This window comes from Ixodes scapularis, unplaced genomic scaffold (assembly GCF_016920785.2).
Source record: "Ixodes scapularis isolate PalLabHiFi unplaced genomic scaffold, ASM1692078v2 PGA_scaffold6__148_contigs__length_123643588, whole genome shotgun sequence".
NCBI lineage: Eukaryota > Metazoa > Arthropoda > Arachnida > Ixodida > Ixodidae > Ixodes > Ixodes scapularis.
The window spans coordinates 123405445-123430413 of record NW_024609881.1 but is presented as its reverse complement, the minus strand read 5'-3'; the positions used below and the strand labels follow the sequence as shown (position 1 = coordinate 123430413).

The window sequence follows — 24969 nt, the reverse complement described above, 5'->3', positions numbered from 1 at the left end:
GTGAAACAAAGGTAAACGTTGCATTTTTCCCTATGTATCCGCGACCGCGGGTTGCATCCCGACAGCCTGCAGATTCGTGGGGTCTCCAGGGTGGGCCAGGGGTCAAACAAATCTAGACGCTTATCTTCATTGGGAAGCTTCGCCACCTTGTAAGGCTGTTGAATCTGGTCATTTGAGAGATCGTCCTCTCCTGTGGCTTCGCTTCTTTTTCTTTTGGTAGTTGAGCAGAGAGCTTCAGTGACTGCCAGGCGGAAGTCCAGAAGTTCTATGGTGTCTTAAGGTGACACAGCATTTGCCCTGCAGGCGTCTGTATTCCATCCGGCAGTTGGCAAGAGAGAGAGTCCCGTGAAAGGTATTATGTTCATCGAGGGAATACAAAGCAGGTCTCCTTTCCAGCTCATGGCAACGTCTTCTGACAGCATAGATTATTGGCTGCACTTTCCAGTCTCTTCTGGTCTGGCACTGCAGGTGTGGCCTCTCCGAGACAGCGAAGTGGGGCATGTTCTCAGCATCTTGAACTCTTTTTGTGCCATTACGCTGCTCACACGCTGAAACCCCCTTTGTCAGTACGTGTGTATTTGCAGAAAACGGATGTAACCCATGATAATGTGCATGCCAAACAGTTTGATCTTCTGCGGAGTTACCTTCAAGAACATACAGCTGTGCCTTGAAGACCTCTCCTGTCTGAGACAAGTCATACATACCGTAAAATACCGGGCAAGCGCCCACTGAAACTTGCGAGATAATCGCAAAAAAATGGGGGATGGGCGCTTGTCCGGTCATGAATTTTACATATATATGTACCGTATGTATTTCCTCAGATCTCACAAATTTGGTAATGGGCGCTTAATGTGGAATGGGCGGATGCGCGGTATTCTACGGTACTCGTCTTTTCAGCAGCGTTCTCGAAAAACTCGTCAAAATATCTCGCACAAAGTAGCCCAATGGTGTGCAGACATTAGTAGGGTGCTTATGGTCTCCTTCACTTGCTTGAAGCGGCTTCTCGGTGAAGGTCCTCTTTTTAAAAAAAAAATGTTTCGACCTATGTCTTTAATGTCACACTGAATGATGAAAGTAAGGGACAGAACCTTTCTGACGTTGAAGGAACCGGAGCAGTTTTTTCCTTCCTCATCCTTACTGCTTTTAGCATCTGGGCGTGTAGCTACTGCAATCGGGGTTGTCGTCAACACTGCTGTCACACTCGATGTCGGACGACTCAAGAATCTGAGTATTTCCTTCGTGTAAGCGTCGTGTTCGGGATTTAATATGCCTACAAATAAGATTAAATAAATCTAAGTAACAAGCATTGTTTAATGGCGACGTCGCATGGTGTTTTCGTCATCCATACCCGACCCACACAAATGTGTGGGTGGCTGTTTTGACCGCTCCTGGCACCTTATTGTGATATTTATAAGGTCATTTCTATGAGCACAATGTAAAGGCGCAAGTGAGCTGGTGTATATTAAACATTTTAGTGAAAAACCCGAGACAGGTAATGACGGATGACGACAAGGAAGAGAAGGAGGACGTCTCAAACACAGCAAGGCCTTTATTGAGGACAAAACCCTTTATAGAGGGTTGAAAAAAGAAGGAAGGAAAGGGAACCCTTCTTCACATCACCTCCCTGCACAAAGGGCACGACATCGGACCTCTAACAATGGGGTCAAACCAACAAAAGAACTGACAGCACCAAAAATGACATCATTAAATAGAAAAAAACGCTGGGGAAATTACAGATTGCACTGGACCTTTCACTGAGAAAGTCGGCTATAAGACTACACACAAAGAAAAGGAATTAATGTTAATACCATGAGAGAATTGGAAATCGCTTCCATTCGGCATCTAAAGACAAAGAAGGCTTGTTCACTGCATTCCCATGCTTCGTTATTGCGATGGACTCTTTCAGCAGGCGCTTAAATATGAATGCAGGGCCCCTCCAAGCCGGGTCGGCCTGGCCATCCTGGCTTAGAGTAGTACGTCTAAATGGCTGTGAACTTCTAAATTACTGAACTTAAAAGAAACAAAACAATTTCCAAAAGTAATTGAAACATATTTTACCCTTAAAACAGGCAGCATGCAGGATAGGAGTTTGAAAATACCTCCTTGATCTTCATAAGAGATGCCCATTAAATGTGCCCAAAATGAGAGTTTGCTATATTACAATCACATTCAATCTTTATTACTTCTTTTATTATTTGTATGCAGAAGTCTGTTAGTTTGGGACACGAGAGTTCAGTTATTAGAAGAGGGTGGACGAGGTGGTTTGAGCCCTGAATACTTTAACCACCAAGATTACTTTATTGTATGTTTTGCTTTATTGTTGAAGTTCACATATGTAAGATGGCAGTAATTAAATAAACAAATTGAAAAAAAGTCAGTAATTAAAGGGGTCATGAAACAATATCGGGTTGGAATGTTGATGACTTTGAAGAGGCGTACTGGTTCTAGTGATAATAAACCTCCTACAAACAGTAAACTATTTTTCTTTTTTCATTTCGACCGCTAGCCCCCATGTAAAATACACTTCCGGAGTCGCTTTCGGCAGCTTCAAACTATTTGAAGATTCAAAGCCGAGGTCAGTGGGTATCCATCCAGGGAAAACGATGGACGCGTCAGTATCCATGCGCCCGCAGCGCGAACGTCGCCGCCGGGCGGGCGCCGACCGACAGTCCGACGAGACGGAAGAACCTAAACTCTCGGAGCGCTGCCGCCTACCGCAACAGACAAGGCGAGGCGCGCGGAGAACGCCCGCTCGCAGCGCCTGTGTAGCGGATGCGCCTGTCCCTAACACGTGACCTGCGAGAGACCACAAAAGTTCCCCCCCTCCTCCAGTCACTCACGTGCTCGCCCACTGGCTGGGGGGAGCAGACCCTACTGGAACCAAGGGGAAGGGATCGGATCCATTCATCACCGTGCGGTTCCAGTGCGTTGCGTCTCACTGGATCCGACTGGTTCCACCCAGAACCGCGCAGTACCAGATCGGATTCGCGCGGATCTGAACTGTCCACAAGTTTAGAACCGCGCGGCTCCGAACTGGAACCGCTCCGATCTAACATTTTCGTGCGGGAATTTATGATGGTGTTATATACAGTTCTTACATGCTGGCCAACCATGCTGCCGGTGTACCGCCCGCCTTTCACTGCTCACTTCTTCCTCGTCGCTTTTAGGACTGAACTTTGTCGTCCTCTTTCGAACTTGGAAGGAAATTTCAACGAGGCTTGTCTTCAACTCAGACAGCCAAACATTTAGAAATTTTCCAAACAAGGGTTAATTTAGTTTTAACTTACCTAATATCTGTACCACAAGCAACAAAAACTTTAAAGGGCATCTCCGCCGTAATTTTTATAGTCACCGATTTCTATAAAATTTTCACCATGTATTTGGATGCCCTTCCTGAGCATGTGTACGAAATATCTCGAAAAAATATTAATTTTCTTAGAAGAAAATGAATTTTGAAATTTACACGTCCACACCCAAATCACTTGCTGCCGCCCTACTGGCAACACTGAGGAAGAGCGGCACACGGAGGCTGCCATGATGGCACTGACGTTGCCGTGACGTCACATGTTGGTCAGGGTGCTTGCTTTGGAGCTTGTTGGTGCTAGGACTGTCTGGTTTTTGCTTATTTTATCGGTCTATACAGCACACGCGAGCGCGCTGATGAAATGCACGTTCACGAAGCCGAAGCTACATGCGCGAATGATGTCTCAAACGACGCTTTTACAGCGCGAAAATGGAAATTGAGGTTACGAGGGCCTAACGATCTTCCGTCCCGCGATCGTGCCTTCTGTCCATAGGGAGTTTTAGTAGATAGTTATCAGAAGCCCGCTACCCCTCCGGGCGCGCGCTAGAGCATGCTTGGAAGTGGCGGCGCGATCTCGCGCTACGGAAGCGTCGCTTGAAAACACGGTCTACTAAAACCGTCTAGTGTCAGACCCCAAGATATAACAAAAAGTGCCTCCAATTAAAAGACATAACGTCGATCAGTTTTTCTTGGCGTGCTAGCAACAAAAACTGCCTTACCATTCCGCTTCGGAAGCGGCATCTGGGTCCACATGGCGGCGGATCACAAATGCAGCCGCCGCTGGCGCTTCCCTCGGAGGCGATGCCGGCGGATCGTATGAAAACAGGTTATCGTCATCGTCCTCGAAATCTAGCCGCATATCCTCATTGTTGCTCGATTCAGACGAGCTTGATGAGTCCATTTTCATCCGCGGCACGAACACAAAACAGTGACCTGCTGCCAGGCTGGCCAGGCTCAAACTGCACGCGTGCGAGTGTTTATACCATATGTGACGTCACATCAAAATGGCGGACCAGTCGAGTGGCAAGTTAGTTTCGGTTTCGGTTTCAGCGTATGTTAACGATTATAAATTATGTAAACAGTTTTTTTATTGATTTAACCGCTGCTATAGGCTAAATTTTTAGTACTCCTTCCGAAAATATGTTTCGATAAAAACGCTCAAATTGACGGCGGAGCTGCCCTATATGCCGCGCTCCGTCGCGAAAACCCGGTAGCACACGTTTTTGGGTCCCCCCTTTTCGGGAACTTTTTCCACGGAAGCCACGCACATTCGCTACAACCAGTAGGTGACACCAGCTACCACCCCATAATAAAACACGGAAGCTATCGTTCATCCAGCCCTCGACAAATTTGGCTATAGGCACTTGTAGGTACCTAGGAGGGAAGGGCGGCTAACTTTTAACCCCGGTTAAAGTTAACCGGCTTCGAGCAAACGGGCCCTGGGATTGCCTTTGGAGTCTAGGATATATGCATGTATAGCGGTTGCGTGTGTATTTGTATGTGCACACGGCAAGTGGTGAGTGCACGCTTTCACGAATGTATCCTGACAATCCTAAAATTAAAACTGAGATTTGTTTGTTTGGTGCGAAAAACGTGTCTTTTGTCGCTAGAAAGGGGATAAAAACGATGTAGAAATCGGTTTGCTATAGAATAAGTCTAGAGAAAAAAGCGGCCAAAATTTATAGACAGCTAGTGCATTGAAAAGTGGATATTTAGAATATCTATACTATCGAAATTCTGTAGAGAGGAGATATTTTTGGGGGGAACCCGTTGGGATGTCTTGGTGACTTGTATTTAAGCTCTCGTAACGTAACTTAAATAAAACGGGGCTGCGTGAATTAAAGTTTAGCCTTTGGAGGGTAAACTTCGGTCAAACGTCGAACCAAAAGAAGTGACCGATATCGATTTACGTGGTCTATATACGAACGCTGCCAAAGTATTACACTAATGGGAAACCGGGATCCAGTCTAAAACCGATATTCAAAATACATCTCAGCGGCCAGCGGGTTGACCGTTTGTCAAGCAACCTTCTCAAAAGTGGGGCTCATTTGGGCCTGCGCGTTGATCGTGAACTCACTTTTCGGTCGGCAACTTTATGAGTGCGGGTTAATATTTGCTCCCGATGCTCGATATCTACAAAGGAAAGCGGTAACACAGCCGTAGCATCTTACCTGTCTGATCGGAACTGCTCTTGGGAGTACAGGAGAGTCGTACGTTTCGCGGTGACTATGCCGACGGCCATGATCACAAGTGTTGCCATCATGCTTGAGCCGGTAGTTTCGGTTTCGCCGTATACCCCCGAAACAAAACTTGGCTACTTTTCAACACCAAACGATGACCATGCCGACGGCCATGATCACAAGTGTTGCCATCATGCTTGAGCCGGTAGTTTCGGTTTCGCCGTACACCCCCGAAACAAAACTTGGCTACTTTTCAACACCAAACGAGGCATGGAAAAACGACACCTTAGGGACACTTCCTTCGCCAAAAACCAGTCGTAACCCTGAAGTGGATAAAATGTATGGGAATGAGGCTTTAAGCGTATTTTTATTTCGCTCGCTTCTTTCGCGCGCTGCTGAGATCGCATGTTGCCCCGACTGGAGCGGTCATCTAGATGTGGCACCTGGGACCCTCCCCGCCTGCTAGAGGAGGACACTCACGAATTCTGCAAAGAGAGAAAAGAAAGCGGAAGTTGGACGATTCGCACCGCGATCGCGACACAAAACGCCGATTTTCGGATCGTAAAAAGAGTCCACCAACGAGTCGCATACACGCGCCCAATTTTACTTTGGCACTTGCGGGGAAGCCGCCTCGACGAGACCCGGGTTTAAGGCGTCACATATAATATGGTTCGCTTGGCGTTCGCGAAATGTAGATCTCGAGGACGATCATGGACCTCGGGACATTGTGTGTTCCACTGAGATTAGTGACGTTGTTTTTATAGCGCAGTCCCTAAGTTTCCGCGAGCGAGCAAAGCAGACGACACTGTTGACCAAGCCGTCCGAAGGGAGATGCACCACATCGCATGCGGGGTGAATCGCCGCGCCGTCGTGATCGTCGCGTCTCCTGCAAGAGCGCTTCCCGCAATAGGAGTCCAAAGTTTGAGAACGTTGCGATGGTCGCCAGCGGAGCTCGAGGGCGTTCCGCAGCGAGACGTCGGCCGCCTTTGCGACGCTCTTGTCGTCGATGGGGTCGATGTAGACGGTCGGTTGAACACCTCCGCGCACACGAGCCGCCTCCGGCTACGCCCCCCGAATGTCCGAAAGAAAACCTGTGCTCGTTGCCCACACAGAGGGGACCGACAGCTGCTCTTCTTTCTAACCGAGGATCTGGTTTCTGCTCGAGAAAGGCAGTAATGAAGCAGGCCGTCACGGAGTACCGTCCCGTCAATTCCCCCTCAAAATATAGAGGGCAAATGGACGTCAGGTGACCACGTCGTGGGAACTCGAGACGTCACGTCGATTGCAATTGAGAGGGGAAATTGATCCCGCGTAATTTAACCTCGAGTCACGTGATGTAAATTTCCCCGCTCAATTAAGCGGGGAAACTGATGTCACGTGACGTCAATTTCTGCGAGGTTGCACTCAACACATTCTGCGCTCCCCGTTTTCTGTCAGCGTGATCAAGATTGAACATAGTTTCTCTCTCAACTCTAAGTACTGAAATGAAATGTTGGCGGCTGTCGGGCCACGCCACAAAAGCGTCGCAGGTTTTGACTAACTCCATAATTTATATTAAAAGTACATAAAAATGCATATATATATATATATATGTATATGTATGTGACGGAAGATGACTTTGCGCATGAGCACCAAAGAACATGCTAAACATTCTAATATGAAATGAAAAAGAAAGAAAGAAAAGATAATAGTTGGAGGAATGAGATCTGAATATAAAAAAAGCTTCCGTGAAAACGTCTCACCCAATGGAAAATATCTGCGTGGACAAATAAAAAAAAAAGCTCGAGCTACATTTAAGCACTTCTTATGAGAATTGTGAATGCGAGAGCATGCAATCCGCTCGTCCGCTCCCTTTTTCGTCTGCTGCGCACTTTTGGTCGCCGGTCAGCGCGCGTGCTCCTCTGGTGACCTTGGACGCTCCGTGTTAACGGCGCGCTGATGGACACGCAGCGCCATGGGGTGAGCGGTCGCGGAAACTGACGAGCGCAGCGACCAATGGGAGCCCCGTCGACGCGCGCCAGCCAATGGAACCGAAGGCGAAATCGCGGAAACTAGGTGCCGTTTTCAAGCTTCAAACTGATGACGTCAGCTCGCTCCATGGGACAGTTAATGCTTTGGCATTCAAAATGATTACGAGGAAGTTATTTCACGATGATAACCCGATGTTTACATAAGGCTTACGAGAGAGTTATTCTCCCTTTCCCACAGACTGAATGTTTAGACGGACGTTCGGACGGCGATCACCTTCATAGTTTATCCTTCCATCTTGGTCTATGTCGCTGGCTCGTATCATGCTGTCCAGCTGGGCTTCCGACATGGGCTCTCCGATCATCTCCATGGCCAGCTTGAGCTCGTCCTGCGCAGAATGCACGCCGCCGTTGCCTCCATCCCTGCTCCCCATCCGAGCTCAATTACCCTTAAGGGCATTCTCGTGGAATGCATTTTATGAGGGGGAGACGAGAATTCGTAGCGACAATAACAACATATTAAATATATTAAACATTAATTGCACGTACACATAAACAATGCTTAAACATACGAAGGCAAACTATACACAGCAATTGGTAGCACTGGTAATTGATACTAATCTAATGAGGCTATAGCGTTCGTTAATTAGGTCAGTAGAATTAAACATTTCTTGCGAAATACAGAAAGATGTTACTCTTTTACAATATCGTCAAAGAGGAAGTTCCAATTTGTAATAGAAAGCGCAAGTGGTGAAAATTTGAATCTATTTGTGCGACCGAATATTGGCTAAGCTTCGGGGAATGATCATGACGCAGGGAAATGTATGTGGAAGGCTTGCAGTACATCAGCATGAAAGATTGAATGTTATAATATATCTTATAAAAAAAAGAGAAAGACGATAGTTTGCGTCGTACTTCGAGGAAAGTTAGGTTTGAAAGAGAGACGCTGCTTTTGAACAACTAGTTACGGTGAATGAACCGGGCTGCCCTGGTTTGAATCGACCCTAGCCTATTGATCAGGAAAGATTGGTTAGAGTCCCATATCGTACTGGGACATTCAAGTTGAGATCGGACGAGGGTTTTGTATGCCATTACATTCTGTCGGGCTCGGCAAAAGTGCCTTTAAAAAAAATCGAGAGTTCTAGACGCTTCGTTAATTATGTTACCAATGTTAGTATTCCAAGACTTTCCCCCGTGAAAGTGATACCTAGGTATTTATAGGAGGGTACAGGCGAAATAGCAACAAGGAGTTGTAAGAGTAGGATGGAATATATGGTTTTTAACGATTGAAAGAGAAAATATTTGTTTTTACGATATTAATATGAATTTGCCATGTGAAGCACCATTCTGCCAGAATGTCTGTGTCTCGTTGGAGGATTTCCGAGGGATGGGAAATCTGGCGGTATATAACACAAGCATCGGCGAAAAGTCTTACGGGCGACGAAACTAGCGGAGGTAGGTCATTAAAACCAGAAAAAGCAAGGGTCCTTAGCTGCCCTGTGGTGCACCGGATTTTACTGAAATTGGAGGGGATTGGGGGGGGGGGGGGTGTCGTCTATCGACACAGACTGCTCACGATTAGCTAGAAAAGAAGGAATCCAATTGATAACGTCGTTGTTTATGTGTACAGTTGAAGCGTTTCTGTAGTAATCGTTAATGAGGAGCAGTGTCGAAGGCCTTAGCGAAGTCGATGAAGATTGCATCTGTGGTAGAGGAGGCGTTAAAGCTGTCATGCAAGTCCGTCGCAAATCCAAATAGCCGAGTTTCCCATGAAGGGGTTTTACGAAAGCCATGCTGATTGGGTGAAAGATAGCTGTTATTGCTCAGATAGTCCATAACTTGAGAGTAGATGACGTGCTCCATTAGTTTGCAAGGAATACTGGTAAGAGAGATCGGCCGATAGTTGGACGGGTTATTGCGATCACCTAACTTAAAGATAGGAAAAACATTTGCAAACTTCCAATCGTCGGGTATCTCTGAAGATTCCAAAGAGGCTCGGAAAAGGCGGCACAAAAGAGTGGATATTTTATCTTTAGTTAGTTTCAAAAACTGCGCTCTAATTGTATCGTCACCGCAAGCAGAATTTGGACGCAAATGGTCAATGATTTTAGCAATTCCACGCGGAGTGAATATTATTAAATCCATACTGGTACTAACAGGATGCGAAGCTAACGGTAGAGGAAATGACTCCTCGGTAAAGATTGAACTAAAGTACGAGTTAAATATGGACGCAGAGTCAAAGGGTAACATTATTGTTCCACTACAGTCGTTGAGAACGGGAGATGGACTTTGACGTTTAGGCGAGGCCGTCTGCCGAAACCTTCGAGCGTTGGTTGATAGCATATTGAGCAAATCATGATTAAGAAGCTTTGATTTCCTCTTTTCCTTTATTTCTGATTTGTACGTTTTTGCACTATCCTTGAACTTGGCCCAGGGTTCAGGAGAATTCCTTGTCCTGGGCAAAGAAAATATGTCATGACACTGATGGGACAAACTCCTTGACAATGGAATAGATTTGATCTTTCAGCTCAGTCCAATTCTCTGCTACATATCGCGTGTCAGAGACCCATAAAGTCGTGTGAAAAACATTTGAAGGAGCTAAGCAGTTTGCTGGAATCGGCTTTGGAATAGTTCAGAACCGTTTTTTTAACGACATTCCGCTTAGCAGGAGAGAATGTTGAGTCAATTAGAATGGCGTTGTGATCGCTAATGGTTTCTAGAACATGGCAAGCAGAAATGCAGTTGATAGCCAAGTGATCGCACCTTGCTGATGTAGCCGTTGCAGTCCTTGTCGAATACCCTGAAGGCGGCCAGCAGGTCCTCCATCACGTCGTCCTTGATGCCCGTCTGGCACGACATCCACGTCAGGAACTCGGCCTCGCTGATCAGGCCGTCAGCTGCGAGAGAGCGCGTCTCAGCACCGGACTCGGCAAGACCAGCACAGCTGCAGCAATGCAGCGGGCGCAAGGCTGCAGCGTTGCTTGCACTGCACGGGAGCGCCCACTATTCACATGGCGGACACCGTTGGTACGTCTCAGTTACGTCGGCAAATTGACGTCACCGATTAACCCCTGAGTACGCGCCAGTCGATGCGTGCGCTAGAGGGCCGCTACAAGGCGGTAAAAGCTAGACGCTCGTAGAGTTCCTCGATATGCTTTTCCCGAAGGGGGAACAGAGTTGCGCATTCGTTTTCCCCGAGCCGCCACGCCGCTATTCGCCGAGATCGATCACGTGAGAAGCAAAGCATTCAGTGCCGTGCAGGAAAGCCTACGGCCACCCGCCGAGGCTGAATGCGCAACTCTGCTACCGTAGGTAGCTATATACAGGAACTCTAGACGCTCGGTGGATCAGTCATCGTCAATCCATCGCCATTCAGGCCATCGCGCGGAGTACGAGGTCAGGCGATGGAGGGCAAACAGCGATCCTGCGGGCAGACGTGCTTGCTCGTAAACTGTGCATTGGTCTCTAAACGAAGCGAGAACCGTGCCACGGGGTGTCTTGACAGACCGACCTCTGCCGGACGCCTGTACGACCAGATTCTCGATCATGGCGTCCGTGAGCAGGATGCCGAGATCGTCCAGCATGTGCTTGATCTCTGCCGCATTCACCCGGCCGTCCTGGTTCTTGTCGAGGAGCAGGAACGCCGCCTTCAGCTCTGGACAAATTTGAAAACAACAAAGAGCATCGGCCCAGTTAGAAACACCCATTGAGTTCAATAGACTACTTCCAAAAACTCTTGCATGCAACACTGCTCGCTTTGCATTATGAGACCTCTTTGGCCATGAAGAGAAGGGCATGGTTTCTGTCTTGATTGCTCCGTTGACGAAGCAGTGAATCTCAGCAATGAATTAAAATAAAGCCAGCGCTCGCTTGCGTTGCAGCCATTCGTCTTCGTGAGATAGTCCGTGTCTCAACGGGGGCCTTAAGGACCTGCCTAGACTTAGCGAGGACCTGCCGCGCCCCAAACCTTTCTGGCGATCTGGCTACCACTCCAGAGTGCAGCATGCCTTTCCCGAGTCACGGTTAAGAACTAAAGCCAAGACCTACTGTAATCCTGACGTTCCCACGTGTTTGCCCAGCTCCGATGCACAGGAATGTGGTCACGATCGGCCATCTTTTTGGCAGAGTTCTATTATCCCTAGCCATCATAGTGAAATGGCGGACAGCGCTGTGGCTGTAGGGCTTCCATAAAAATAGCCGTGGGCCTAGTACACTGTACCGTGGTTGATATTTCGTGCTTGACTTCACTCAACAAAGCAGATTCTTGAAACTCAGTGGATGCGACAGAGAAGGTCGTCATGTTGTGCGGCGCGCTGTTCAAGTCGCCCCGATTACTAAAAGACAAGAGCTTACTATCGCTAAGTATTCAGTGTTTCGTAGCCATCCTGGCATGCAGGGATAAATTCGATAAAAAAAAATATTTATCTTTTCCCATGGTTTCCACGAAGTCGCCCCGCGACCCTTCAGCTGTGGGTGCAAAACGTGTATTCGATCTAACCCTGTCCACCATACTACTATCGTGTAACTAAAAATACCACAATTCTAAAAAAAAAAAAAAAAAGAAACACACACAAAAAAAATGATTGACCGTGGTTGCATTTGCGGAGGGCAAACGCGATCCAGCAAATAGTCATAGAGATCACTGGAGGATATGGCTCTCCAGATGGTATACTTTCCAGGCTTGACAACGCTCCATATAACTGACGTAAGATTTCCGACCGATGGCTACATTTGCGGAGGGGCGATCAGCGATGCAGAAAATCGTCGCAGAAATTAGGGAGTTTTAGAATAACGTACGCAATTTTAGCGCAAGCTAGCGCTAAATTTAGCGCTTGTATTAGCGCACGCGACGCAGGAGAGTTTTAGAATAGCGTTTCTCCGCCGCGACGCAAAAGCCCAAGCATCTCGCGCTTGCGACGCCACCAAGATACAGTAAAAATTTTTATTTCACACACGAAATGGTGTAACTTTAGAAGAAAAAAAACGAGTTTTTTGGTCCAGAGTAGCATTTTAATTTGTTTAAACATGAGAACGCGACGCGAGCGGTTGACCGGTCGTGTCCGCTTGCGTCGCCTCGGCAAGAGAGGTCTCGTGTACTGACTTTCGCACATCGTTCGTTCGCCGTGAAATGTTCGCGCGTCGCAAGCATGAAGTTGCCGGTGATCGCTGCCAAACCGAGTACAATGTCGTCCCGTATTGAAAATTGCAGTCGCGAGGATGCCACCGACGTCGAACTCACGACGCCGCCAAAACCGCCAAAACAGCCGCCGACATAATCCTGGAAGCCGCCATTTTTTTTAACTGTGCTCGTCTTGGCTGTAGCCAACTTCTCATCACGAATCCTCCTTGGAGAAGCGCAAAGACTCTTTGCGTACGCACGCTATTTCCGAGAAATAGCGCGCGCTAAAATTGCGCACGCAAAGCGCAAAACCTGGTTTGCGTTCGGAGCATGCGCAGTGGCGACGACGCTATTCTTTGCGTGCGCAAAGCTTTAGCGTGCGCTATTCTAAAACTCCCTATTGTCCCAAGATACCCCAAGCCATCCTCCCGTTACAGTGAACTAGAGGAGGGGTAGTGAGACTAGGCACCGACGCGCGCCATGCATTGGTGGAAAGCGGCGAGCGTGGAAAGGTCCCGGATGTACACCCGCCGTCAATATGAAGGTGAACACCTTACCTGGTTTCGTGCCTGTTTTACTGCTTCCTAAAGCTATATTAACCCTCAACGTCTCAAATGGTACGTGGCTTGAGGGTCTAAACTTTGCGTTCTAGCCCTCTTCTGGAACAGAGCTTGTTCCAAACCTTGGAGGAGCGTCAAAAACAGCAAGAGGGCTGTTCACCTTCATATCGCTCACGGGTGTACGCAGCGATGCTGCAGGAGCATGGGCTAGAGGATCCGAGCGTTCCTAGGGTCTTCGGCGAGCAGGTTTGGCTTGGCGGTTCGGCAGCGCGAAATGACTCTCGTTCAGATCTTTCCCCCCTGTTTTCTGTCGCTTATGTCGATTGAAGTACAATACCGAATTGACTGCGACGACGACGACGACAACGCCAGTAGCGCAGCAAATACTGTGCAATGCAAGCGCTACGACAGCCCATGTTTTAGTGGCCACTGAATGGTACATGGTTGATTCTGCGAACTGAGTGGCACCAGGTTCTACCGTGGTTTTGTTCCTGGTCGGGGCAGCTGACTGCGCCTGCTGCCTTTTATTTGGTCGTGTAACACCGAGAAATTCAAGAAATTACAAGTTTTACACTCTCTTACCATCGTGCAAGTAGATACCGGCGTGTTCTGTGTTCTGCATTGATAGAATTTTAAATACGAATTTTTACAGCGATTATTTCGTGCACGCCCGTGTGAAAGGTTTTGTGGAGCGCTCACACAACTTCAGAATACGGTTGGGGTTGTTCTTAGTATGCATCGCAACCATTATTGGGGACCATGCAGTTGAGTTTGACTATGGTGTTCTCGGAATATGTATACCGTGACCAACGTTAGACCGCCCCAATTTGACTTTGCAGGGGCCCACATATATACGTGGCACGACTGTCCAAGTCATAGATGTGAAGCGAACGAAACTTCACCTCGATGAAATCCAATCACTACCGCAACAAATGGCCGAAATCCATCGTTTGAGCAGTTAGGTAATTCTCGGAAATCTAAGCTCACGTTACTGCCAAGTTCAGGACGTAATTCAACAGGGGCATGCCGGCGAACGAAACATCCTGCGGAAGGTTTCTTCAGTCAGTCACACTGCAGAGCCCCATCTTAGTCTCGGCAACGCCACACACTTTCGTTTACGCAAACTGCACTGCGGCTCCGCTCGTCCTTTTGTCGTGGTCCATCGTCACCCATTAGGCTCTCGCACGTCTCGGCGGTCTCGCTTTCGCACACTTTTACGCCGGACGGAGAAAGCGCAATTCTCTGGCACATGGCTGGCACATCGCGCACCGCGTCCGCACCTCGAGTTTTGTTTGGTAAAACTTTCCGGATGTACGATGGACCTCGACGAGCCAACCACGTTCCGTCGTCTACGACGCCTCGTTGTGTTTGTCCCTTGTCCCCCTTGTTCCCCTTCTTCAGGGATCGTTATCGTTATTATTGTCCATTTTGCTTGCACCTTTGCATTAATTGCATTATCATCATAACTTTAATATGCAGACCGTTCACCCTTGGTGTTAGACTGGTGGCAACTGTTAAAAGCCGATTGCTCTACAGACCTCTAACTCGTGGTTACCTCAGTTGGTAGAGTGCTCCAGTGGAAAGGGAGAGGTCCTTGGTTCGATACCAGGACCCGGGCGGATTGTTTCAGTCGGGCACCAGTCACCTAGCTGTGTTTGGAAATTTGTGTGTATATCCTCGTTTTATTTCTCGAAAAGTCATTATCGTTGTTATTGTACAGCTCGCTCGCACCTTTGCATTAATTGCATTATCACCACGCTAGGCTCCTTATCTGCTGCAAAAAAAAAAAAAAAGTAGTAACCTGGACCAGTTGGTAATAACTAAACGTGGTTGATGAAAATCAGATAAAAAAAATAAAAAAAAGGGGTGACGAAGAAAGGAACAAACACGACAGGATGGAGCTGCTGGTTTCTCGATGCTCGTTCTTTCTTTGCGAGTTTAGCTCCGTTCTGTCGTGCTCCTTTCTTTGTCCCGTTTTCTGAAGCCGATTTTTTATTAACCATGTTTTCTTATCTATACTGCTCTCGGTGTCTCGAAAATTCCGCCTAGAATGTTCGAACAATCGGGAATCTGACTCAGCAAGGTCCTCTTGTTCTATTACACTCGGAGAGTGGACAAGAATGTTCTAGGAGTACGGAGAAGCGTTCCTTATTGGCACGCGGCATTAAGATCATCTGCCTCGTCAATTTTGTGTATTATCACGCTTCCCTAGACTATCTCCACGAATCTTCTAAACTAATATTGTGATTATAAACATTTCTTCTTACGTCCTCCCATCCTCGCCAGCAAAAGCCCAGCGCACTCGCCAAATCCATTAAGGAGGGCAGGACGAAGCCCCGTGCATCTCAAAACCACATGCTCTGGCGTCTCGCTATCACTATGGCGTACGGCATAGATGTGTCTATCTCGTGAAATTTAACCCTATCTAGTAGGTTACTACGAAAGTTTTGAGACAGACTATCTTAACTGTATTACTTGGGGCCGGTTGCACCAACGTCGCTTAACGCAAAGCGGAGCTTAGCCGGGAACTTAAGCTTAGTTTCGGTTTCGTTCGGTTGCACCAAACTCTCTTATCGCTAAACCTAGCACTAAACTACGCTTAACTTAAGCGCTCAACATTGGGCACTTTGCTTCTGGTTGTTTCTTAATCCTGGATTAAAAACATGGCGGCTGGTTTGTCACGGTCGACGCGGTGGACGAAATTGGTTGTGCAAAGTGTTTTAGGCTACATCAGCGTGAAAGTCTCGACAAAAGGACTTTCGATTGTGACAAGGATGCAAAATATTGGCGTGTGAAGTGTTTATCGACCCCTGTTTTCAAGTTGGCTCTCCACTTTCAGGGCGTGTTAGCCCTAACCGAGAAACGTACGGAGCTGTGGGGCTCACGTCTGTATTCCCGTTGGTTCTTCTGTCAACGAGCTTATTCGTATGTACTTACTTATTTTTGCATAGCTGTAACGTATTGTTATTTACCACCTTGTTTATTTACACTTGCAGCGCGTATCCTTCAATCTGATCAGCGCGTTGAATAGTGGCAGTACATGATCTCGGCGATCAGCTGATTGTCGACACCTCTGCCGTTTGCATTAGATTGCGGCGCTTTTAAGTAATAAAACAGCGAAAATTCAATTTCTTTCGTTTTCTGAGTTTTGAGACGATCTTCAGTGAATTTTCCTTATCTCGCGAGTAGAATCTTGGCTTCAGAAAACTGTATCGTTCCATAACTGTAACTTTTTTGGTGATTGCATTTTTTTTTTTATATACTTTGCTTTATATCTTTCATTCGTTTCCCGAGAACGAGATACTGTTGTTTCCGAGTTGTGCTCTGTGATGGTGTTTTCCCTTTACTTTTTTCGTTTGTTGTCATTGTGACGATGGTTGAGACTATATACCGGAACACGTTTTCAATAAAATTCAGTTGAAAGTTGCGCCTTGTTGTGTCCTCCGTAACTTTTTTGGTGATCGCGATTTTTTAGGAATATTTTGCTTTATATCTTTCATTCGTGGTGACGACAAATCGTAACGACTACTATGTTAGATTCGTTCATTGCTGTATCGGGGCAGGCTGGGGCAGGTGATGCGAAGAGACGACCGTTCTTATCGGCACGATGTGATGTACTAGTGGGAGTTTTTTTTTTTTTTTCTGAACTCGACAGTGTGAAACTGAAGTCCGTTTGAGGCTGCAGCGGATGTTCAACGACGGTACAGTGCAGTTCTGGCACCTTGCTGATAGCAACGAGTACCGTCGATGCAAGGACTCTTGACCTGACCTCTCGACGACTTCTATTCGAAGATTTCCGGGCATTTTCGCAGCTGCCGTGGCGAGTTCGTCACTGTTTTGAACTTCATCGGTCTCAGGCTTGACTTAGTTTTAGTAGTCATCTTACCTGCCTACTTATATCCATGATGTTTTGTCTTCAGCGATGTAGCGAGTAGAGTGTCCTTCTCGCGTTCGGTGAGATTTGGGGCCCCCGATGGCTCCTTCGCCTCAAAATGTGAGCACGAAAACTACTACCACTGTCAAAATATCCTGTTATCAACCAATATTAAACACACAATCAAAGATGTAAAGAGCATTCGTGTTTATTTGAAGCTTTGACTTCTGTTATTGAAAGTTAAACGAAAAAATGATTGAATTTGGAGGCCTTTAATTTGTTACTCACCGAAGAAATACAGCGAAAAGCAGACGCCAACAACTACTACTACGGCAGTTTTTTTTTCTTTTTTTTTGTTTACATCACGTGATTCCTCTCCGCCAATCGTATTCGTCGCTCTGAGCGTTCCCTAGTTTGCTCTGTTTGTCCCTAGATTCCCTACGCAAATCCAGCGTTTAGCTAGGGGCGCGTCTGTAAAGCCGGCTTAACGTTGGTGCAACCGGAATTTAAACCCGTGCTTACCTAAGCTCGGTTTAGGGCGCTAAGCCGGCTTAGAAAAGCGCCGCTTTGGGTTAAGGTAAGCGGCGTTGGTGCAACCGGCCCTTGGTAGAAACACGGTCGAGAGCTGTCCCCTTTCTGATTCACCCTGGCACGTTTCAGCTGGGCCGGCTTATTGCTGTCCCTGGCAGGACTCGTTTGTTGCCTGCTTGCCGCTCAGTCACCGTCAGTCACTTTCGCTCAGTCACTTTCGCGCGATGATTTTGTGTGATTTTAAAAGTGGCTTAAATCAGTCCGGAAGCCTTGAGCGCTTTTGGTGGGCTTCCGGAGACCTTGCTCCTTCGAGAGCGACAATCTTTCGGTGGTTTCAGGAATTTAGAAGTGGCTAATCTGCATTAAAAGACAACAGGACAAGGGTGCCCGGCGACAGCATTGAATAAAAACAAAAAAAACATTGCCACTGTGAAAAATAAATTATTGGCGAAAACGATCGGATGACATTTAAGGACATAGAAGCGGCACTACAGATTGGATCGCCGGCAGGGTAAAAAAATCCTGCACGAGTATGTTCGAGTTGCAAAATTCTCATACCGGTGGGTACCTCACGCTTTGGCGAATGAGCAAAAACGGATCCACGTTAAATGATGCGAAGAAATGTTCGCTAGATTCGACGGAGGCAACCCTAGACGTCTTTCTGACATCGTTACCTGGATTCACCAGTTTGATGCGGATGATAAGCGTCAGTCAACAGTATGGATTTTTCTCGATGAGGGTCCACGAACAAAAGTGAAGCGTTCCCAAAGTGTGGGCAAGAAAATGGTGGCGATCGTTTTGGGGCCAAGGCGGTCATGTCGTTTCTCTGGAAGAACTGTTGCCGCTCAGGGGTACAGAGCCTACCAGAAGTCTTCGGCTGACTGCAAGAACGGTGGCCAAGAACAGGACTGAGGGGGATCCTTTTGCACCATGAGAATGCACAGCGAACATCAGCATTCAGTTCCTGGTGTCCAGATAGGTGAAACTTTTGACTCGACCGCCGTCCTGACCTGGTCGCGAGTCATTCATTCCTGTTTCCTACAGATGACATGAGCGGTAAGAGGTTCTTCAGCCGCGAATAAGCTTTCACGCCTACGAGAATGAGCTTGCAGCATTCGAAGAAAATTAGTGCAAATACTAGTGCTTCCAAATATGGCCTACTATAGAATCTGAAAGGGCATCGAATGGCATTGCGAATATTTTCAGAAAATTTAATGATCAAAAATATTTTCCGCTTCTTCATTTATCTCAAAACTTTCGTAGACGGGCCTCTTACGAAGAGGGTTAAAAAGTATGAGGTGAAGTGCGCGCGCCTTCTTCCTTGCCCTCCCTAATGGGGCAACGGATTTGGCGGGAGGTTTTGCTGACGAGGAACGAAGAACGAAGGAACTAAAAATTATAGTCACAAAAGGCTAGAAGCTTGGCGAAGAAGGTGCAGAGAAGCGTGATAATATACATACAATTAACGGGGTAGGTAATTTAACGAGATACGTAATCTATAGCAGCATGTAAAGCGGAGGAGTGTAAAGGCTTCTGGGCAAGACTGGTGCAAGCCACCGCCCGATACGAAGGGTACAGCCAATACCATGCCTTTATTCATTCATCTTATGACAGAAAAGGACGCCTGCTGGAAGTGTTCTGGTAGTTTTCACGATGTCTCGTCAGGAGAAGCACGTCTTCAGAACGCCACGCAAGGGAACGGAGTAGGGACAGGGAAACAAGGTGGGCTCGTGGAGACGAACGAGGTTCTTCTCAATTAAATCGGCGGAACGTGGCCTCGATCGAAGCAACGTCCAAATGCTATCGCGTTTCGAGGTAGTCTACAGCGATGCACCGCACAAACAGCCGAGTTGTTTTGTTTTCTTTGCCCGCTCTCTAGTTGACGGCACAAACAAACAAATGCTCATCGGAACCGAATGAACACGTTCAAATGTGCACGTTCAGAGCAGCGCATAAGCTTCGCGCTCCAGGCGCTTTTATTCACCGACTATACTCCGTTTCACACTAAGCGTGCAACGCTGTCAAGGCTACTGGCGCGAGCGCGTGGCTTCATCTATGGTTTTGTTTGCGCGAGAACGCGTGCAAATGATCAACGAGATCAAGCCCCATGCTCGCGCCAAAAGCGTTGACAGCGTTGCACACTAAATGTGAAACAGAGTATAGGCGGTCAGTTACGGGTTTTAGTTGAGCTAGTTGGTACATACTGTTGGCAACGAGGTGAGCTCAACACGGAATAACAAGAACACGAAGGTGTGATGGTCCAGTCCTTTCCATCGTGTTCTTGTTTTTCCGTGTTCCGCTGACCCGATTGTCAATAGGCGGTCAGCTTGATATTTTGATGGCCTTCCGAGACAGAGCCCTCCTTCCCCTCCTACGCTACCCTCGCGGCAAGCGGGAGGATTATCTTCCCTGCAGAAGAGCCCAGGTTGCCTGTGCGCATCTAAAACGCGAACTCGCATTATCGACAAGCGCGCGTTTCCACTCAGTTCGACTGCTGAGCTGGTCCCTGTTTTTTTGACGAAGTGTGCAAAGCCCGGAAAACGTGCGGAGGAACATCTTTTTTTCTTTAATAGGAGCGCGCACGTCGACACCAAATCCAGCGGTTATCCTTATCGTTCTTCTGCCGCGCAGGTGGACGTCTGCCGCTCTGACCGTGTGCCGCTGGCATCAGCTCGGACAGAAACAATGCGGGACCTTCCTTATCCACTCTCCCTTCGGTGCCGATACCGCTCAACGTCGTCGGGAGAAAATAAAGAAAAAAACATGGCGCTGTATCATTGGACTTTTTTCTACGCTTGTAGGGGAGTGTGTCGAAACCGCCTGTAGCGTCACGGATTTTCGTGGTCGTAGATTTCTGTCGCTTTTACGCAGCCATTCGAACCAGCCCCGTTTTAGAGACCTCGACGTGTCGATGGATAGCCTTTTTTTTTTTTTTTTCTGTGGGAACCCAGTTTAGAATAAAATGGCGACGTATCTGTCAAACTTGAAAGGGAGATCGAGGTGAGATTGGTGCTCCTTGGACTGCGGCAAAAGTTTGCTAAAAAAGAAGGGGGGAGGGCAGGCGTCAGCAAACTCGCAGTCTAGGGACGCCACTTTCCGCGCCGACAGTGATGCGTAGTAACCTTTTTTCTAGGAAATGTTGGAGACCTCCATTTGGTCCCCCGACGTCGCAACTGTGCGGCAGATATCGGTTGCTCCCTGAACTCCGCCGAAGGTCGCCTGCGTCTTTTTGCTTTCATCTTTTACTAACCACGCACTAACCCCGCACGAAAGGGAGTACAGTTACTTTCTGGCAATATATAGTATATGCAGAATGCGCCATACCTTCCGTCGCGGTTTGGCCGCGAGCGTCTCAGAAGGTAAAGTTGGTGTTGGAGGCCCAGCTTCTGGCGCATTCTTACGTATCGGCCTACTCCGAGTTAAAGCAACTGGATCAAGAAGGTTCCAGTGGGCAGGAAGGGCCTTCCACATTCGCTAGGTGGAAAGAAGTGTTGCGGAAGTAGGCCTGGCCACGGAATGTTCGTCTCTCGGCTATATTGAGACGATCCTTTTCCTCCGTCTTCTTTCTTCTTCGAAGTTGGCCATCTTTTAACACCTTCGGTGGTTTTTATCGAATCAGAAAACTCACTTAATGAACGTCGCCATAAAAAAAAAAAAAAGAAGATATAAAGGCACACAAGCGCGTTGCCATGACAATGCCGTGGCGGTTGTTTGCCCCAATTTCCAAAGCGGCGCCCACTGCAGAATGGGCGTCCAGTTGTTTGCCCCATATTTCCAAGGCGGCGCCCACTGAATCGGCGTCGAACAGGTGAGACTTGCCACTTGCCTGACCACGATATGTAGGAAATCGGCGCCTAGTGGACGTTCTCGCCATCGCACCGGGAGCGGGGCGTCATAGCGCGGCTTTGGAAAGCGAGCGTGTCAGGCGTCGTACGCTGAGAATGGCAGCGCGGGTTGAGAGTGCGCTTCCAGCAGGTCTCCCTCCGCGGTGATGAAAGTGCGTCGAAAGTGACAGCGGGCTGCAGACAAAGCAGCACGCCGCTGGCACGGAGCAGACGATCGGTGCGTCTTTCCATGCGTCGCTGAGCCTGACGTCATGCCTGTAGTGTACAACTGGACCCTGGGAAAGCCAAGCTCCCGTTTGGTCGCCATTTCGGTCCATGGACTTTCTTCTCTCGATTCTTGCTGGGCCCATCGAAGTGGACCTTTTCCACATACCGACGGCACCAGGCGGTGGCTGCACGAACTAAAAATCGAGGAAGTGACCTACCTGCGCTACCAATCGATAATGGGAGCTACGCTACCTGCAGTTTCCTCCCTCTCTGAGCAGCGGCGCCTGCCCAACGCGACTTGAAAGAGGGGCATCCGTGGCGTCCACCCAAACGTCGTGTTTTCCTTTCCGTCGACGTTCTTTTTTTGTGTAACACAATTATGTATATGCTGCAGTTACGTGTTCTACTCGCTGATCCACAGCCTCCTTCCGAATTTCCTAGATTTTTCGTTCCGACTTCCGCCGCTTGGCATCGGGCGCTCGCGCGTGCGCAGAACGCTTCTCGGAAAAGGTCCATTAGCGGGCTGCCTTAAGAAGACATTCTTTGGTGTACAGAGATTTTGCACATACCGGCGAAACGAGGGCACATCTTTGCACCGCCACCGCAAGTAGCGTCGGGTATCATCGAAAAATAATTATTTTGAAATGGCCAAGAAGAACAACATCCTTGTAAGATAGAAGATAAGCATGATTGCACATTTGATTGCACACACCGAGGACGCTTATGTTGGCGAGGAACAATTTCAGTACGACAAGCGGCTATCAAGCGGCTATCAGGACGACCCCTTTGGAGCTTCCAAGATTTGAAAAGACCGAAATGGCAATTTTCATGGCAACAGAGACTGATCAGATCATTGCGTTGCGAGATTTAGGTCGTCTCTACGTTAGTATATGTTTGTGTACAGCTAGCACGCAGGGAAGGCGCCACTTTTCCAAGATCTCCTCCTTACTTTACTCCGAGTTCTGGCGATGTTCGTAATATACGTATTGCTAACTTGCCCGAGCATCAAGGAAAATGAATGGAAATGGTGTTCGTACGCGCCGCACGCGCTTTTCTTCCCCGTACAAGAGATTCGAAGTAAATAACCGAAATAAAACGTCCGTGGAACGCGCGTGCAAAATGCCATTTGTTTTAGACTTTTTGCTTTTGAACAGTTGCAGACGCCAGCACGTGCGGCGCGTAGAACACTATTCCCAGCGTTCTCTTTGATGCTTGGGGAATTTAGCGAGGCGTCGAGACGACTATTCTCCATGTGTCTCGATCGTGCAAATTATCGCCTCGCGCGGGCCGTTATTGTCTCGAACTTCCAGTTTGGAAGAGCTGAGCTTCCCGTGCTGAACTTTTATCATCCCCGCTATCTCATCACTGATATCTTTCAACGTGTATGCGCATATTAGAGAGTTTTAGTAGATCGTTTTCAAAGGCCCGCTACCGCTACAGGCGCGCGCTTCGCAGCATGCCTCGGAGGGGTACCGCGAGCTCCCGCTATATACGAATAGCGTGGCCCGAAAACACGATCTACTAAAACTCTATTAACTGGTTGCACACACGCGCCGACGGCCAGCAAAGATGGCCTTGGGAATGCAGCTCGCCGTAACGATTCCCGTTTGAAGATGCGTGGACCCACGGATAAAAATGCCCGCGAATCAAAAATGTCCGCCGATAAAAAGGGTCCGCGAACCCGATCCAGCGACCGCGTAGCTATTTTTTAATGTTGGCTCGGACATTTGCTTTATGGCGGAAGGAACGACAGAGCCACCGAAAGGTAACGTGATGCGCACAACGGGAAGGAGGAAGTCCTCTACAGAATTTTACGAGCATGTTTCATAGGCCGCATTGCATATACGAAGTAGGTCCTTTGCCGTGCACCGACCAATCAGAAACATACTATTATTACGGGCGCGCGTCTCTTCGACTCGCTCAGCTCGACGCTCGCCCTCCCGCGGCGGAAACGGGAAGCGCTCTAGTGAGTGTCCCCCGATTCTCCTGCTCAGCGGGCATGGCGAAACTGCTCGTGGTCATGGCTCGCGAAATGTCGTTTCCGAATGCAAACAACACTCTTCACTGTCCCAACGTAGTGCTGCAGCCGGAATGGGATGGTACCTTACTGGAGAGTTTTAGTATTGCGCATAGAAGCAAATGCAAGCGGTGTGCGTTTGCGTTAGAGTTGCGTGCCCCACGTTGTGCGTGCGCCTCATCGCCGTGCGCCATCCAAGACCGCGATTTCGGGCTCCGCGCACGTTCAGTTTGGAACGCGCAAAGCTAACGCAAACACACAGGGGTTGAGTTCGCTCGTATACGCAAAATTAAAACTCACTACTGTTTCACCGGCTTCCAACGCCAACGAAACGTGCTGCAGTGAGCAGACGTGCAAGCAGGTAGGCGTTCCTTCGAACTGGAAAGGCTGAGATTGGCAAAACGACGGAGCGTAAAAATGCAAGTAACTAAATGTTATGAAAAAACTAGTAATTAAAAAAAACTTTTTTTTTTTTAACTTTTGGGCATTTGGTCTGGAAGTATAGACGCTTTCAGCTCGCGCCAAATTGAGCCGCCATAACCGACCTTCTCTGGTCTTACTGAGATGCCCAGCCACTGAAGCGGGCGTTGACGAGTCTCCACAAGGGCCTATGCTGGGAAGAACGACACAGTAACACTTAAAATTACAATAACCTGTCCTGCTGTGGTAATGATGAAGTGGAGCGTACGGAATAAGAGGGAACAAAAACTGAAGGTCGGTTATGGCGGCGCCCATGCACAGCTGCCTGAAAGCGTCTATATTGGCGGCAACTTCGGACGTTTCGCCGATTGTCGAAAGTCGCGACTTTGATAGCACAATATACTTTACCCACAATTAATGTAATTTTACATAGATTTCTCACATTAGCTAGGATGTTTTAATTGATTACTATTTTTATTTAATCTGTAACTAAAATGCAGCAATAGACCCTTTCCGAAATTCAGTGCCATCTGGTGGTTTGTAAAGCAAATTAGGTTTTGCCATATGAATGGCGGAAATGAACTTGTATCGGCACCGTCACTTTCGGAAATCAGCGGCACGCGAGGAATTGTTCAGTATATGAGTTCTTTCTCGGTCACTTTCAGTTCGATGGTGACCAAGAACCTGCATTTAGAAGAAAGCTCCAACCCACTAAGATGCCTCGAGAAAATTCTATACACCAAAGTGCTTTAAAGCCGATTGTGTGTCGCCCACAGAATGACTGAATCTTAGTTATTAGAAATAAACGCTTACGTAGCTCTTGCGTTCCATTCCTACGTCGCGTCGTACTGACCCCCCGAATGTACAGGGCTCGCAACATCCGTTTAGGGGCATCTTCAACGTTTTCCGTCATCAGTCACTAGAAGGCCGCCATTGGTATGGCAC

General features: G+C 47.9%; 1 protein-coding gene across 3 annotated transcripts in view; it reads right to left on the bottom strand.

Annotated features, from left to right (window-relative positions):
- Nucleotides 1–5832: 5832 nt before the first annotated feature.
- The window catches only part of LOC8052677 (calcium-binding protein E63-1), a 67169-nt gene continuing 48032 nt past the window's right edge, over nt 5833–24969 (bottom strand). For all 3 annotated transcript variants that reach the window (XM_040215445.3, XM_040215446.3, XM_040215447.3), the window contains 4 exons: nt 10963–11106; nt 10215–10348; nt 7729–7840; nt 5833–5969 (listed from right to left, as the gene is read on the bottom strand). In XM_040215445.3, coding sequence (XP_040071379.1) covers nt 5947–5969; nt 7729–7840; nt 10215–10348; nt 10963–11106 — 413 coding nt within the window. In that variant the 3' untranslated portion in view covers nt 5833–5946. The remainder of the gene's footprint in view (nt 5970–7728; nt 7841–10214; nt 10349–10962; nt 11107–24969) is intronic.